Below are 12,743 nucleotides of genomic sequence, written 5' to 3' on the forward strand. Positions count from 1 at the left end.
CCACTGTTCTGAGCTGGTTGTGTGTATTGAGGTGCTGAGTGGCTCCTAATCCCATGGACGATGACGGAAGTGCTAATTGGTGAAAACGGATCTTGAGTATCTCAAAATAAGTATCCGTGACCGAAAGCTAGTGTGTGTGCTTGTGAGCGTGGGCCGCTAACTCTTTTTTTCATGGGAACCTTGTATATAAAAAGAAGAAATAATATTTGCCCGCATCCCAGCAGGTTTCCCTGCTTTGAGATTGATGCTTAAAAGTTACTTGGAGACTTTGCAGAAAGCTTCTCCTTGAAAGCAAAGTAAAAGGCACCTTTTAAGGCAGGTGAATGGAGAGCTGCAGTCAAAATTAGAGCTCTACAGTTTCCAGCCATGTAAATACTTGCGACAGTTCAAATATTTTCCTCTTCCCATCTGGGTGAGATCCTATCTTCAAAGCTTTGGGGTTTTTTAGCGCTAAACAAGAGATCCAAAACCAGCCTCCTGGTCAGAGCATTTTCACGGGCAGCAAGTTCTCGCTCTGCTCTGCTTATTTCTAAACGCAGAGTTGAACCCGGACTCTCTCGTGCCGGGGAGGTGCCTGGACACCAGACTACTGGCCGCTCAGGAAGATGCGTCTCTTTTTTCCCCACTCTGTCAAACTTTTCCCGATGAGCCTTTTGCTGTAGCTGGGTACCACCTTCAGGAAATAACTCTGGTTTTATTGAACGGCTGCTTTGTCCAATTTCCCAAGCAGTTCTAGCTGCAAACGCAGCCTAAAATGGGGGGGGGGAAAAAAAATCTTTTAAGAAGTTTGTTTTTTTTTTTTTTAAATAACGGTGCAGTAAGTACCAGCTGCAATTCATAAACACGAATCTCTCCGGTCCCACCGCTTGGGCACCCCCGCGGTGCGGTGCGGTGCGGTGCGGTGCGCTCCGCTCCTCTCTGTTCTCCTCCTGAGCCGCCACCTAGCCGCAGCCCTCCGCCTCGCTCCTTGCTCTCAGCTGACTTCGGGTCCGCCGCCAGGGCCGGCCCCGAGCTGAGGGGTTAATGAAATCGGGCCCGGGCTCCGACGGCAGTCTTTCCCGAGGAAGAGAGGCCTCTTCCCCGCACAGCACGGCACCTGGCGGGGCTAACCCCCTCAGGGCGGCGGGCCCGGCGCCATTTCGCGAGGCGGGGGGGGGTAGGCCTCGGGCTGCCGGGGAGCGCCGCGGGGGTGCGCGTCCGGCACCCAGGCTCCCGCCTCCCGCACACGGACACGAGGACGGCGGCTGGCGCGCACGGACGTTTTAGTTTCACCCCTCGGGCTCGCAGGCCGGGCTGACGCCGCCCTGACCGGCCACTCGCCCCCTCCCGCCGCCGCCGCGCGTTTGTCGACGGTCCCTGCGGCGCCCTTCGCCCCGCGCTCGGCGCGGCACCTCCGCGACGCTCCCTGACCGAAATCCCGGCCGGGCTCTCGCGAGAGCGGGCGGCTCTCCCGCCTCCCGGCGTGCCCTGCTCTTCCTCTTCCCCGCCGCCGCCCTGAGGTGAGGGAGCCATGGCGGCCGGGGAGCGGTCCCAATCCGGCCCCATCCTGCCCGGGGGCCCCCCGGGGAGGCGATGAGGGGGCGAGGGCTCGGTCCGTCTCGCCGGACGCCCTCGGTATTTGCGGGGCTGGCGCGGGGGAGGACGGGCAGGGGACGGAGATGGGGGAGCACGGGGGGCGGCTGGCGGGTGTGAGGTGGAAGCGGGCCCTAGGGGGAGGCCGTGGCTGCGGTGATGACTTTCTTAGGACACCTTTGGATTTAACCGTGAAAAGAAAGCGTAATTTCTGAGCAGCTCCTTCAGCTCGCTGTCGGCAGTAAGGTAAACAATCCGGGTCGTGCGTGTCTGTGTTGGAAGCTTAACATGGGGGGTTTTTAATGGCTTTTTTGCAGTTGAGCTCCAAAAATGGTGCGCTACTCTCTGGATCCGGAGAACCCCACGAAATGTGAGTCGTTTTTTCCGTGGACGTTCGCGTAGGACTTCAGCGAAGCCACTGAGGTTTTGATTCCAAAAGTTGGTCTTTTTTCTTGGCAGCATGCAAGTCACGGGGATCCAACCTGCGAGTGCATTTCAAGGTACGCGGTGTGCCTGCGTAGTAGAAACGCAAACTCATTTGTTTTTGGGGTTTTTTTTGTTTGTTTGTTGGCTTTTTTTGGGGGGGGGTGGAAGGAAGTATCTTTTACTCTCCTGTATCATTACATAGTTACTGAAGGGTGGTAGCGTGGGTTATGGCCTGTGTTTGCTTTAGCCGCTTGTAATGGCTTTTATCCCCAGGATCAAAGACGAGATCGTGTGTCCTAAAGAGCTTCTGTCTAACGCAGGCGGTAAAACACAGCAGGAAAACAGTCGCAGTGAATTTAGCGGGAGGAATTGGGCTAGTGTTAAGAGGAGAGGTTTGTGTCGTTCGTCTTGCTCTGCCTTTCTGGTTGCTCGGAAGGAACGTGGGGTTCGTCTGATCACGCTGCCGGCGGAGAAGCTTGGCAGGGGAGAGTTGCGGAGGGCTGCAGGTGGGAACGTGGGATTCTCTGGAAAAGGTGTAGGTGCGGCGGCGAACTCGGGACTCACCCGAGTTCACCACAAAACCCAGGCTGAGCGGGTGCTTTTCTGCTCGGTGGTGGGTAGTGCAGGTGAAAGGAGGTTGCCGTTATTTTGGTTTGCCCTTTTGTTGTGATGGGATAGGGTTGTAGTTACGCTCCGACTCTTGCGGTTTTTATGCTGTCTTAAGCACCCATACTTTATTCCCGATTTTTCTTGGGGAAAAAAGGCTGGTGAGGGGTCTGGAGAACAAGTCTGATGGGCGGCTGAGGGAACTGGGGTTGTTTAGCCTGGAGAAAAGGAGGCTGAGGGGAGACCTCATCGCTCTCTACAACCATCTGAAAGGAGGTTGTAGCGAGGTGGGGGTCGGTCTCTTCTCCCAGGTAACAAGCGATAGGACGAGAGGAAACGGCCTCAAGTTGCGCCAGGGGAGGTTTAGATTGGATGTGAGGAAAAATTTCTTTACTGAAAGAGTGTTTAAACATTGGAACAGGCTGCCCAGGGAAGTGGTGGAGTCACCATCCCTGGAGGTATTTAAAAGATGAGTAGATGAGGCACTTAGGGACATGGTTTAGTGGGCATGGTGGTGTTGGGTCGACGGTTGGACTCGATGATCTTAGAGGTCTTTTCCAACCTCAATGATTCTATGATTCTTCCTGAGCCTTTTTCTCTCTCCCTTTTAAGATCCCCTTACATAGATTGTTTGTAGCTCGTTTTCTCATCGCTTCCTCTGAGGTGCTGTATTTGACATTTTAGTAGGAATTTATCCTTTAGGCTCCTGCTTTTTTGGATTAGTGACCAAAGAGGACCTATGAAAAGTATAAATACTCAAATTTTAATTTTGGTGGTTGGAAAGACCTAGGCATTAGGTAAGAAACAATAAAGATGTGCCAGAGCCGCAGATTCAGTGATGGAAGTCATACCAAGGGTTAGAAAAGTAGGTAGCAAAAAAAAAAAAAGTGTTTCTAATTCTTCTTTTTTTTTTTTTTTGTCTGAGTGCTTCTTTTAAACTGAGTTCGTAGCAAAAAGAACAAGACCCAGGAAAGGGAGAAGGGGTGCTTTTGCTCGCGTTGTAACTTGGAAAGAGCTGCTAAGAGGAACTTGGCTGCGCTTTCTCTTGCTAGAACACCCGTGAGACCGCCCAGGCCATCAAGGGCATGCACATCCGCAAGGCCACCAAGTACCTGAAGGACGTCACCCTGAAGAAGCAATGCGTTCCCTTCCGTCGCTACAACGGAGGAGTCGGTAGATGCGCCCAGGTGAGGCCCGAGACGAAAACGTGGGAAGGACGCCTCGGCTGAGGCTGGTCGAAGAAGAGAGAAGAGATGATGTTGAGGCGGCGCGGGGAATAGTCTATTGACGTCAGCGTTATGTATGAACTTAAGAGGGAGGAAAGAGTTAATTCCAGTACAGCAAGCATCGCATCTACTTGCAGTGTCAAGTAATTGATCAGATTTAATTATTTTGGTATGCGATCTTAACCAAAGGGGATGTAATGGCAAGTTAACGGTGTGCGAAGGGCAAGTTGCGTTGTACCAGGGCGAAAAGGGAACTCTCTTCTTCTTCCAGGCCAAGCAGTGGGGCTGGACGCAGGGACGCTGGCCGAAGAAAAGCGCGGAGTTCTTGCTGCACATGCTCAAAAACGCGGAGAGCAATGCTGAGCTCAAGGTGGGTCGCGCAGACGTTATTAAGCGCAAAGTGTTCGTGTCGTGCTGTGGGTCGGCGCTCCTGAACTCGGTGTCTCTAACGCGGGGGGCCGGATGAGGCCCGCTCTGTAGGTGAAACTCCGTTGTACAGGGGCTGTTGGCTCACTGTTCAAGTGAGGCCGCGTGCGTTTTTCAAGTTAAAATGCGAGTAATGATTTCTCACAGATAGCTAGTTCGTGCATGGGCATCAACTCTTTGGAGTAAGTGTGGTTTCGATCTCTTAAAATCTACAAAACAAAGCAAAATCTGTGCGCTCTTGTCCATTTGGAATATGCTCGGCGCTTAATTTGGTGACTTGGGTGGCAGCGCTGGCTGTCGCGGGACACCTTTGGTGAAACAGTGACCCCTTTCTGAGCCAGCGGCATCGTTTTCAGTTCGTTGTGACGCGCGGAGGGGTGGTCGGCGTTCCGCTGACCCCAGCTGGTGCTTGCTGGGTGAACGCTCAGCTCCCTGACGCTGCCGAGCGAAGCTGTTTTATTTGCCGGGGGGGGGTGTGTGTGTGTGGTTATTCACGTTTTTGCTGTGGAGATTATTTATTTGAAGAGGAAAACCAAGTCGCAAGTTTTCTCTCCGCCCCCCTCCCCGTCCCCTTCCCAGGGTCTTGACGTGGATTCTCTGGTCATCGAGCACATCCAGGTCAACAAGGCTCCCAAAATGCGCAGGCGCACCTACAGGGCGCACGGCAGGATCAACCCCTACATGAGCTCCCCCTGCCACATCGAGATGATCCTCACCGAGAAGGAGCAGATCGTTCCCAAGCCGGAGGAAGAAGTTGCTCAAAAGAAAAAGGTACCGGGCGTCGTGTCCTTAGTCCTCTTCGACGTCGCTGTCGAGAGGTCCCGAGTGTCGACGCGTCGCATTTCTCGGGCGGAGGGGTTGCTGTGATGACCATCTTAGGACACCTTTGGAATACCCATGAAAAAAAAAAAAGTTGTTATTTCTGAGCAACCTCGATAACGTATTGGCAAAACGCAGCGTTGAGAACTCGGGGGAAGAGCTTCGCGGTGGTTTGTATCGCGCGGATGGCTTGTTCCTCCCTCCCCCGGCGCAGTCACAGCGTTCCCCCCCACCGCGTGTCGGGGTAACGCGGTGCGTTTCCGTAGAGCTGAAGTCGAGCTGACTTTGGCCTGTCAGCAGTGTCCCTGTAAGGACGCCCGAGTTGGGCGCGGGCGCCACTGGCGGGACGTCCTGTAAACGGGCGAGGGAATTTCTAACGGTTCTCGGTGCTTCCCTCACGGGAGGGCTCTGTCGCTGGACTCCTTGCGCGGTGTTTCGGGAAGGGGCGGGCTGTGGCTCTTCTCTCATTTGTGTCTTTTGTTTGTCAGATATCCCAAAAGAAGCTGAAGAAGCAGAAGCTGATGGCTCGGGAGTAGGTCTGACCCAGCAGATGTACTTAAATAAAATTAAGAGGTTACGATTTGTTGTGCTTTTTCAAGGCGTTGGCTGCCCCGGGGTCTGCTCGGCCGCCTGGGCCACCAGCGCGGGGCTGGGGGGGGGCGGCCAGTGGCCCCGGGCGGCCGGCGCCGCGACCCAAAAGCGCCTTGCCTCCCCGCCGGTGCCTCTCACGGCCAAACCGAGATAGCCTCAGCCCCGCGGGGGGGGGGGTTTGTTCCTCCTTACCCCGCCGTCCTTGCCGGGGCGGGAGCCGGGGCTGGGGGGGGCCGGGCCCGGCGGAGCGCGGCCCGGGGACCGCTGGGCGGTAAGGCGGGGGCGGGGCGCGGACCGCGTGACGCGGAGGCCGCCTTCTCCTATTGGCGTCCGCCGTGCGCGTCAGCCGGAAGCGCGGGGGCCGTTTCCGGTGCGGCGGAGAAGGCTGCGGCGGCCGGTAACGGCGTTGGGTCGCTGCCGGCTGAGGTGAGCGCGGGGCGGGCGCCGTCTCCCCCGGCGGGGCCGGGGCTGCTCCCCCGAGGGTCCCGCCGTGGCCTGCCGGTCCTCACGGCTGGAGTCGTCCGCGGGGGCCGGCCTCGCTTCGCCGTTCGCCCTCCCCCTCCCCCTTTCTGAGGCCGGAGCGGCTCCCTTAACCGGGAGGGGAGGGGGCGACTCCCGAAACGTCACGGGTCGTGCCGTGGCGCGGAGCTCTTCGGTCTCGGCGCGTGTTCGAGTGGGACTTTGCCGATTCGGGAAACCTTTGGGCTCCAGCCCTCGGTGTCAGTGCCGACGGGAGGGGGAAAGGCCGGCGGCTGCAACAGCTCGTCCTTCACCGTAAACCGGGAAGGCTGGCCTGGCCTCGGGAATGTTCCGGCCCGGTCATCGCCCCGTAGGGAAGCAGAGCTGGGGTGCGTTGCATAGGTTAGCCCTTCTAGACTAGGCCGTCCTTTATGGGGTGGGCGGGCGGTGTTTAACAAAAAAAAGCCATTTTGGCTGCGTAGCCTTTTTTTTTCCCCTTTCCATAATAATAGTTGACTAACGACCGAGTTAAACGTGGGAAACAAAGGCCAAACGTACCTAAATTTGCAGTGTCACGCACGTTCTTTCTGCTGACCCTAACGTATGGCGGCTTACCGAGATAAACAGCAGCTCGCGGCGCAAAGAAATAAGCTCTCTATTAAAATCGGGCCGTTTGCCCTTTTACTCTTTTTCCTAAAAATTAATTGCCTGCTCACCAGCCAACAGCGCATCACCAAATCACGGGAGAAGCCTGTGAACAGTGCTTAAGCGTATTAGGAGCGGCGTTACGCCTCCACCGCCTTTTCTTTTACGTCTGGCAGAGGTACGGCTTATTTTGGGGGTCTGGAATCGTGGCGCGAAGCGGCTGCGCGGACGCTGGCCGTTCCCTCAGAAGGACAGCCCGGGGGGGTTCCCTCCAGCTGCCGCCTTTGGCTAACGGACGAACCCACACCGCCTCGCTGAAAATTCAGCGTCTGGGAAGTTCTGGCGGAGAGAGCACCGGAATGGTCTCTCCGAACGGCTTTAATGGATTACCTCGCTCACGTCGCTTCGATTTAAGATTCCTCTCTGGCTTCGGAGACGAGCAGATCCTGTGAAACGAGACTGGAAGTAGCCAAAACGACACTTGGAAGTAGTCAACTGGAAATTGATAACTCCGTTGTTCCGCAGAGCCTGGGGCCAAAAATCTTTAGGAGAGCTTAAAAAAAGAAAAAAAAAAAGTGAAACTGATCCCAAACGAAGCGCGCGCATCTGCCTCTTCATCCTCCATCCTGGAAAGCTTTTGGTTTGCTTCTCGGTGTAAGAATTCAGGTGTCGGCAGCCTAGAAAGGAGGAAAGTGAAGGGCAAAGTTGTGCTGCGCAGCAGAGCGTATCTAACGCGTCGCTCATCAGCACGGAGAGGGACCGCTCTAATCCTGCTTAACTGTTTCCCCTCCCGGTTGTTCCTTTCTGCCCCCGCGCTTCGGCTTTCTGCTGCTTTCATCGCAGGCTTCGGGCTGCCGTTGGTGGGAGGGAGGGAAGGCCTCGTTTTCTAATAGTTTGGCCGATTGCATGGGATTGGTGTGGGATTGAGCGACTCCTCCTGTGCAGGAGGAAGGAAGTACCCCGTATTCTCCTTTTCCCAAACCCTGGCTAGGATTCTCTTCCCCTTTCCCACCGACCTGCCCTTCAGTGGTAGATTGAGTGGAGTCCTGCCGTTTAACGTCACCTTAAATAAAGAGGGAATGAGAAAACCGAACCTTTTGGACCCTCTGTTTTATTACAGCAAGAACGGGGCTAACATCTGCAGCTCACTGCTTAAACCGCTTTTGTGCGGTTTAAGCCAAAAACTTTGATTTTCTGCATGTGCTTTTCTAAGTTCTAGCTGTAGGAATGATGAATTAATGCAAACTCTACTCCCTTTTCTGTTAAAACGTCAAGAACGTTTCCCTTGGTGTTGAGGACTTTGCAACATTGGAACACACAGCATTTTTGAACCTTTAGCAGTTAATCTGTTACTAAAGAATCCTTTACGTTTGAATATCAACTACGATCTTTATTCGTTATTGAAGACTGTTGTCTTAGCTCATGGCATACAGACGCTCTCATCCTAAGTTGTTGGGTTTTTTTCCCTCACCAGCTTTGGCGCAGAACAAGAGGAAGCCATGGTGTGCATTCCTTGTATCGTCATTCCCGTTCTCCTCTGGGTCTACAAGAAATTCCTTGAACCGTACATCTATCCCGTTATCGCACCTTTCATTAAGCGCGTATGGCCCAAAAAAGCGGTGGAAGAAACAACAGCCGCCAAACAAGGTCAAGGAGGCAGCGCTGGAAACCCACGGGCACCTTCAGCCACGAAGAGAGACCAGGAGGATGAGTCTGGAATTTATAAAGTAAGATTAATCACTTCGCTAACCGGGGAAACTCCCGATAAAACGCCCAGCAATAGTTCAGGGTGGGCACCGCAAAAGAGTGAATTGTTGGGTGTTTTTATAGACGTTTTTGTGGCTATTTTCTTACAAAAGGGAGTACTGAGCCGGCTGGAAACGGCAGTTACTCCCAGGCAGCTTCTGGTAGGTCTTGGAAGGATAGGAATTGCACCCGTTTTCTGAAACAGCTTAGTTAATTTAATTTTTTTGCAATGACTGGCTGTTCTTTCCGAGGAGGAAGAAGTCAAGTAATTGGTACATCACACCAGCTGCATGAAGCAGAATTAAAAAAAAAAAAAAAAGCCCCGCTCTTCAGCTAGCTCTGCCACTCATAATGGGGGAAAACGTTTAGTGTCTGTAAATCGTGCATTTGTTATTTATCTCTTCTGAGAAAATTCAAAGATTTGTGTATGTTGTCTCTGCCCTCGCTCCTCCCCCCGGCCCCTCGAAGCAAAAATTACGTGTAAATCCATCGCTTTGGTTCTTGCTTCCGAAACCAGGACATTTCTTCATAGATCTTCACTGGCCTTGCTTCTAAAAGTAACTTTCATCACCGACTGTTACTGTTCTGGGTGTAGAGTCCTTTTTTGACGTCCCATTAATGATGCTGTGTTTCGTTTGCAGTTTGAAAGCAACGGCGTTACAAATGGAATTGCTGCAGAGAGATCCACAGAAGTTTCTGACAAGAAAACAGATTAAAGGAATTCATTCCTAAGGATTTTATTCCCTTGTGTCCGATATGAACTAGGGACGTTTCTCTCACTTTGAGACTTTTTTCTTTGCACATTTTAGCTGAATAAAAACCCTTATCACTTACAGGAGAGGGTCTCTTTTGCCACTAAAATGGCAGCTAGCACATTTCCTAATTTAAAATGTTTGAAAACCGAAGTTCTTTGTTTTCCTCACTGGAACTACTTTTCATCTATCATCTGTTTGGTGTGATTAGAGTTTAGGTTAAATAACTTATGAATAAATCTAGCTTTGGAAGGTAAATGTGTCTTAGCGTCTTAGTTTCACTAACTGCTAGTGCGATACTTCAGGCTTTCACCTTAAAAGCTATAGCTATTCTTGACCTTGCTAAAGAACTGTGAATTGCATTGTGGCAACATAAACGTCATGGTTAAAGGATGAAGAATATAGGTTTTTCATGACAAACCTGTGGCTGAGCCAAAGGAGTTATGCTATATGCAAAATTTACTTAGCTTGCTGAAGGCACAAAGTCTTGATTTGATACTTCCATTAATTATTTACCTTGAAACATTGTGCCTTTCTTTCCTGAAGCGGAGCAGCAGGGGCATGATGCAAGAGAACTGTTGCTTTATATTCTGTTGCAGTGATTTAAAAATGGTGCAGTTTTGTCTTTAAAAAACAGAAAAATCCAACTAAAATCTCTTTAACGCGCTTGTGTAATTTGAATTATAATAAACCAGGATTTTATTTAAAAATAAGCTGCTTCATACAATTGTTCTTAGGCTTCTGAGCTATAAATATTTAGAGTGGTAACAAAATCTATGAAAACCTGTAGACAGGCCCCAGGCAGAAGGAGGTCATAAAACTACTGACTTCATGATAAAGAAAGTGAGCTCGGAAAGTCCAGTGTTGCCTTCCTCCTGGGAAGATGCGTTCTGGTACCGACTTGCATCCCAACACGATAGCGCAGTTGTGAAGCGTTTTAGATGCCCCTGTGCTTTGTCCTCCCTGCCAAACCAGAGAGCTCTTGAAAAACATCGAAACTATTCCAGAAATTTTGGATTGCTATTTAGGATTTACCATTTTTCCCAAAGTCCTACCTAAGGTATGCCTAAAAAGGCATACCTTTTTATACATGCAGTCCTTGAACCGTCACTGAGGTCCAGTCTTGTTCTTGCAACCGTGTTTTCTCCTACCCGATAATTAATTACTCCGAAGACTTGCTTGATGTCCCTCCAACGCCTCTGGCGAGGCGTATTGTTTCCTACCACTAGCCGGTTTTGTCAGGTCTTGTGCGAATCGATCTGCAATGTTCACAGCTGGGTATCGGGCCCTTGTTGCTACAAGCATTACTTCTGTAATGAGCTGAATCATAGAAAACTCCTTTTAAGGCGTTGCCTAATACTGTTTGCTCTCCCTTGAGGAGGTAGTCTATTAGGAAGTGAATTTGGTATTGCCGTTCAATCAGCTTTTGCATCATCCTTGGAACATAATCCCCCATCTGATCAGTGTTATCGCAGATACAGCTTTCTCCTAGACCGGTGAAGTACCTACGCTTTGTGATACTAACACCTGGTTTTATTATTCTGAGCATGCACGCATGGTATAATTCATACAATAAAAGGTAACAATACTAACTGTGCACTCCTGTAACTTCTCACAGACATTTTTGTGTGGATCATGTAGTAGAAAAGACAGGGATTGGATAGCGGAAGCAAGGGAAAAGAGGCCACGCTAGTTTCCGATTGTTTTTGTCCTCCGTATCATTGGATATTTCGCCCATTTTGTTGCAACAAATCCTACCCTATCCATCAAAACTTCCCCTGGTAAAAGGTGGATGTAATCTTTGCTGTGGTGGATTGGGTTTTCTAAATGAATCAACCCCCACCTCACCCCAAACAATGGAGTCCTCTGCAATCACCACTGTCAAAGTTCATGCTCTAAATCTGAAAGCTGAGAACTTCTAAGGGTCTGCGATGAGAAAGGAGTTAACTGCCCGAGAAAGTCACTCCAGAACCGAGGTCACGCACAGCGTCTTCCACATGGCTACAGAAATGAAGGTCCTCTGCAGGTGCGCAGCTGAACGTGAGTACGCGTTCTTACGTTGTAAGCGTTGCTGAAAAGATTGTCCCTTCAGCTGTCCTTCCTGTCCCAGGGCAGGTAACCTTAGCCACTCTTTCAAAACGTCGGGCATCTCACAAACAGGCCGAAGTTTTGCAGTAATATATTCACCTCTAAGAGCTGTGAACATGACAAAAAGTAGAGCAAGAGCTGTACTTCACAAATTAAAGAGCTCCTTTAATTTGCAAATGGACGCAGCCAATTTATAAAGTGTACGTAACTAATTATTTTGAGTTATTTAGGATATTATTATACAAGGAAGCCCATCAGACAGTAACGTGGGAAATACACTGTATAGTAAATTAGACTGCAGGCTGAACTGGGCTTCCAGCTGTGTGCCAGCACCATATTTAAACACCAGGCCTCCTGAAGAGACTGCAAAAAGCAAAACGGGCAGATAGTGCAAGTATCTGTTCTTGGTTGTAAAATTACCCCGTTTGTGCTTTCTGGAATGGTGTCTCAGTACATTTATTAGCTGCAGTTAAAGACTAATGTGACTAATCTTCATCACAAAACTTTCCCGAAAGAGGCACTTCACTGGAAGTCCTGGCAGATTTGTCTTGCAAAATTTTCCAAGGATAGGTCAGTAATCCTAGCGTGTTGTGAATAGTTAAGCAAAAAATAAGTCAAGAAACAGGTGAAGGAAGTGAACTGCCTGAGCCTGGGCAGGGGTGCAGGAGATCATCTGCTGGGATGCAAAGAAGTGCACAAAGCCTTGTTTAAGACAAAGAAGTGGACAGAAATTAAGGAAATCCTCACGTGAGAGAACAATATAGATCAAGGACATTTAATTTAACTGAGAAAATTTCCGTGCGTTTGTTCCTCACTAGAAGCAAGATTTACAAAAGGGCTTAGGCACCTAATGGTGGCAGGTGGACATCTACCAGAATTTACTAGAGCAAGCAGCAGCTTCATTTGTGCTGAAGACACTTAGAAAATTGCAGAGTAGGCATCTTCAGGGACCAAAGCACTTCTGCAAATCTAGTCCTAAGATCTTCAGCATTAAAGCTGTCTGGGTTTATTTAAATACTATTGAGGAAGAGTCAAGAAATCAATGAATATTGGAAAATATTTGAAAAAATATTCAAATTGACTAATTTTAAATATTTTTTCTTTACGGGAAGGTCTAAATGTGACATGGTACCTTCCATGCGTTGGTTTGCCCAGGTAGCTGGGTGCCAAGGGCTTAAAATAAACTTAATTGAAATACACCTTTAAAATACTGCAAGTATGTGCAAAAAATTCTTAAATAAAAGTTCAGAAGGTTTTATGTTGCCAATTGTTTTGATGGGCCTGATTCTGCAAGCAAAGGAAATTCTGGCAGGTTAAATTGAACATGATCAGCCTCTACAGATGTCTAAAGTAGCAATGAATTCTGTGCAAAATTATCTTTATTCAG

General features: G+C 50.1%; 2 protein-coding genes and 2 non-coding genes across 6 annotated transcripts; all 4 read left to right on the plus strand.

The window, feature by feature from the left end:
* The first annotated feature begins 1,421 nt into the window (after nucleotides 1–1,421).
* On the plus strand, nucleotides 1,422–5,652 carry LOC143172518 (large ribosomal subunit protein uL22). 2 transcript variants are annotated; one of them, XM_076362071.1, is made up of 7 exons: nucleotides 1,422–1,499; nucleotides 1,890–1,942; nucleotides 2,032–2,072; nucleotides 3,657–3,791; nucleotides 4,102–4,200; nucleotides 4,836–5,027; nucleotides 5,564–5,652. In XM_076362071.1, exons 2-7 carry the CDS (start codon nucleotides 1,903–1,905, stop codon nucleotides 5,609–5,611), a joined length of 555 nt encoding a protein of 184 aa, XP_076218186.1. In that variant the 5' UTR covers nucleotides 1,422–1,499; nucleotides 1,890–1,902; the 3' UTR covers nucleotides 5,612–5,652. The 2 variants fall into 2 exon arrangements, with proteins under 2 accessions (XP_076218186.1, XP_076218187.1); XM_076362072.1 differs by lacking the exon at nucleotides 1,422–1,499 and adding an exon at nucleotides 1,509–1,614.
* On the plus strand, nucleotides 1,724–1,792 carry LOC143173247 (small nucleolar RNA SNORD58). Its single transcript, XR_012997503.1, has one exon. It is a non-coding gene; the product is annotated as a small nucleolar RNA SNORD58 (small nucleolar RNA).
* LOC143173246 (small nucleolar RNA SNORD58) lies at nucleotides 5,115–5,187 on the plus strand. Its single transcript, XR_012997502.1, has one exon. It is a non-coding gene; the product is annotated as a small nucleolar RNA SNORD58 (small nucleolar RNA).
* Nucleotides 5,653–6,026: 374 nt separating the features above from the next.
* LOC143172632 (UPF0729 protein C18orf32 homolog) lies at nucleotides 6,027–9,981 on the plus strand. 2 transcript variants are annotated; one of them, XM_076362275.1, is made up of 4 exons: nucleotides 6,027–6,092; nucleotides 6,845–6,948; nucleotides 8,245–8,497; nucleotides 9,158–9,981. In XM_076362275.1, the coding sequence occupies exons 3-4, from the start codon at nucleotides 8,270–8,272 to the stop codon at nucleotides 9,230–9,232; spliced, it is 303 nt and encodes a 100-aa protein (XP_076218390.1). In that variant the 5' UTR covers nucleotides 6,027–6,092; nucleotides 6,845–6,948; nucleotides 8,245–8,269; the 3' UTR covers nucleotides 9,233–9,981. The 2 variants fall into 2 exon arrangements, with proteins under 2 accessions (XP_076218390.1, XP_076218389.1); XM_076362274.1 differs by lacking the exon at nucleotides 6,845–6,948.
* Nucleotides 9,982–12,743: the final 2,762 nt, after the last annotated feature.

This window comes from Aptenodytes patagonicus, chromosome Z (assembly GCF_965638725.1).
Source record: "Aptenodytes patagonicus chromosome Z, bAptPat1.pri.cur, whole genome shotgun sequence".
In the NCBI taxonomy this organism is placed as follows: domain Eukaryota; kingdom Metazoa; phylum Chordata; class Aves; order Sphenisciformes; family Spheniscidae; genus Aptenodytes; species Aptenodytes patagonicus.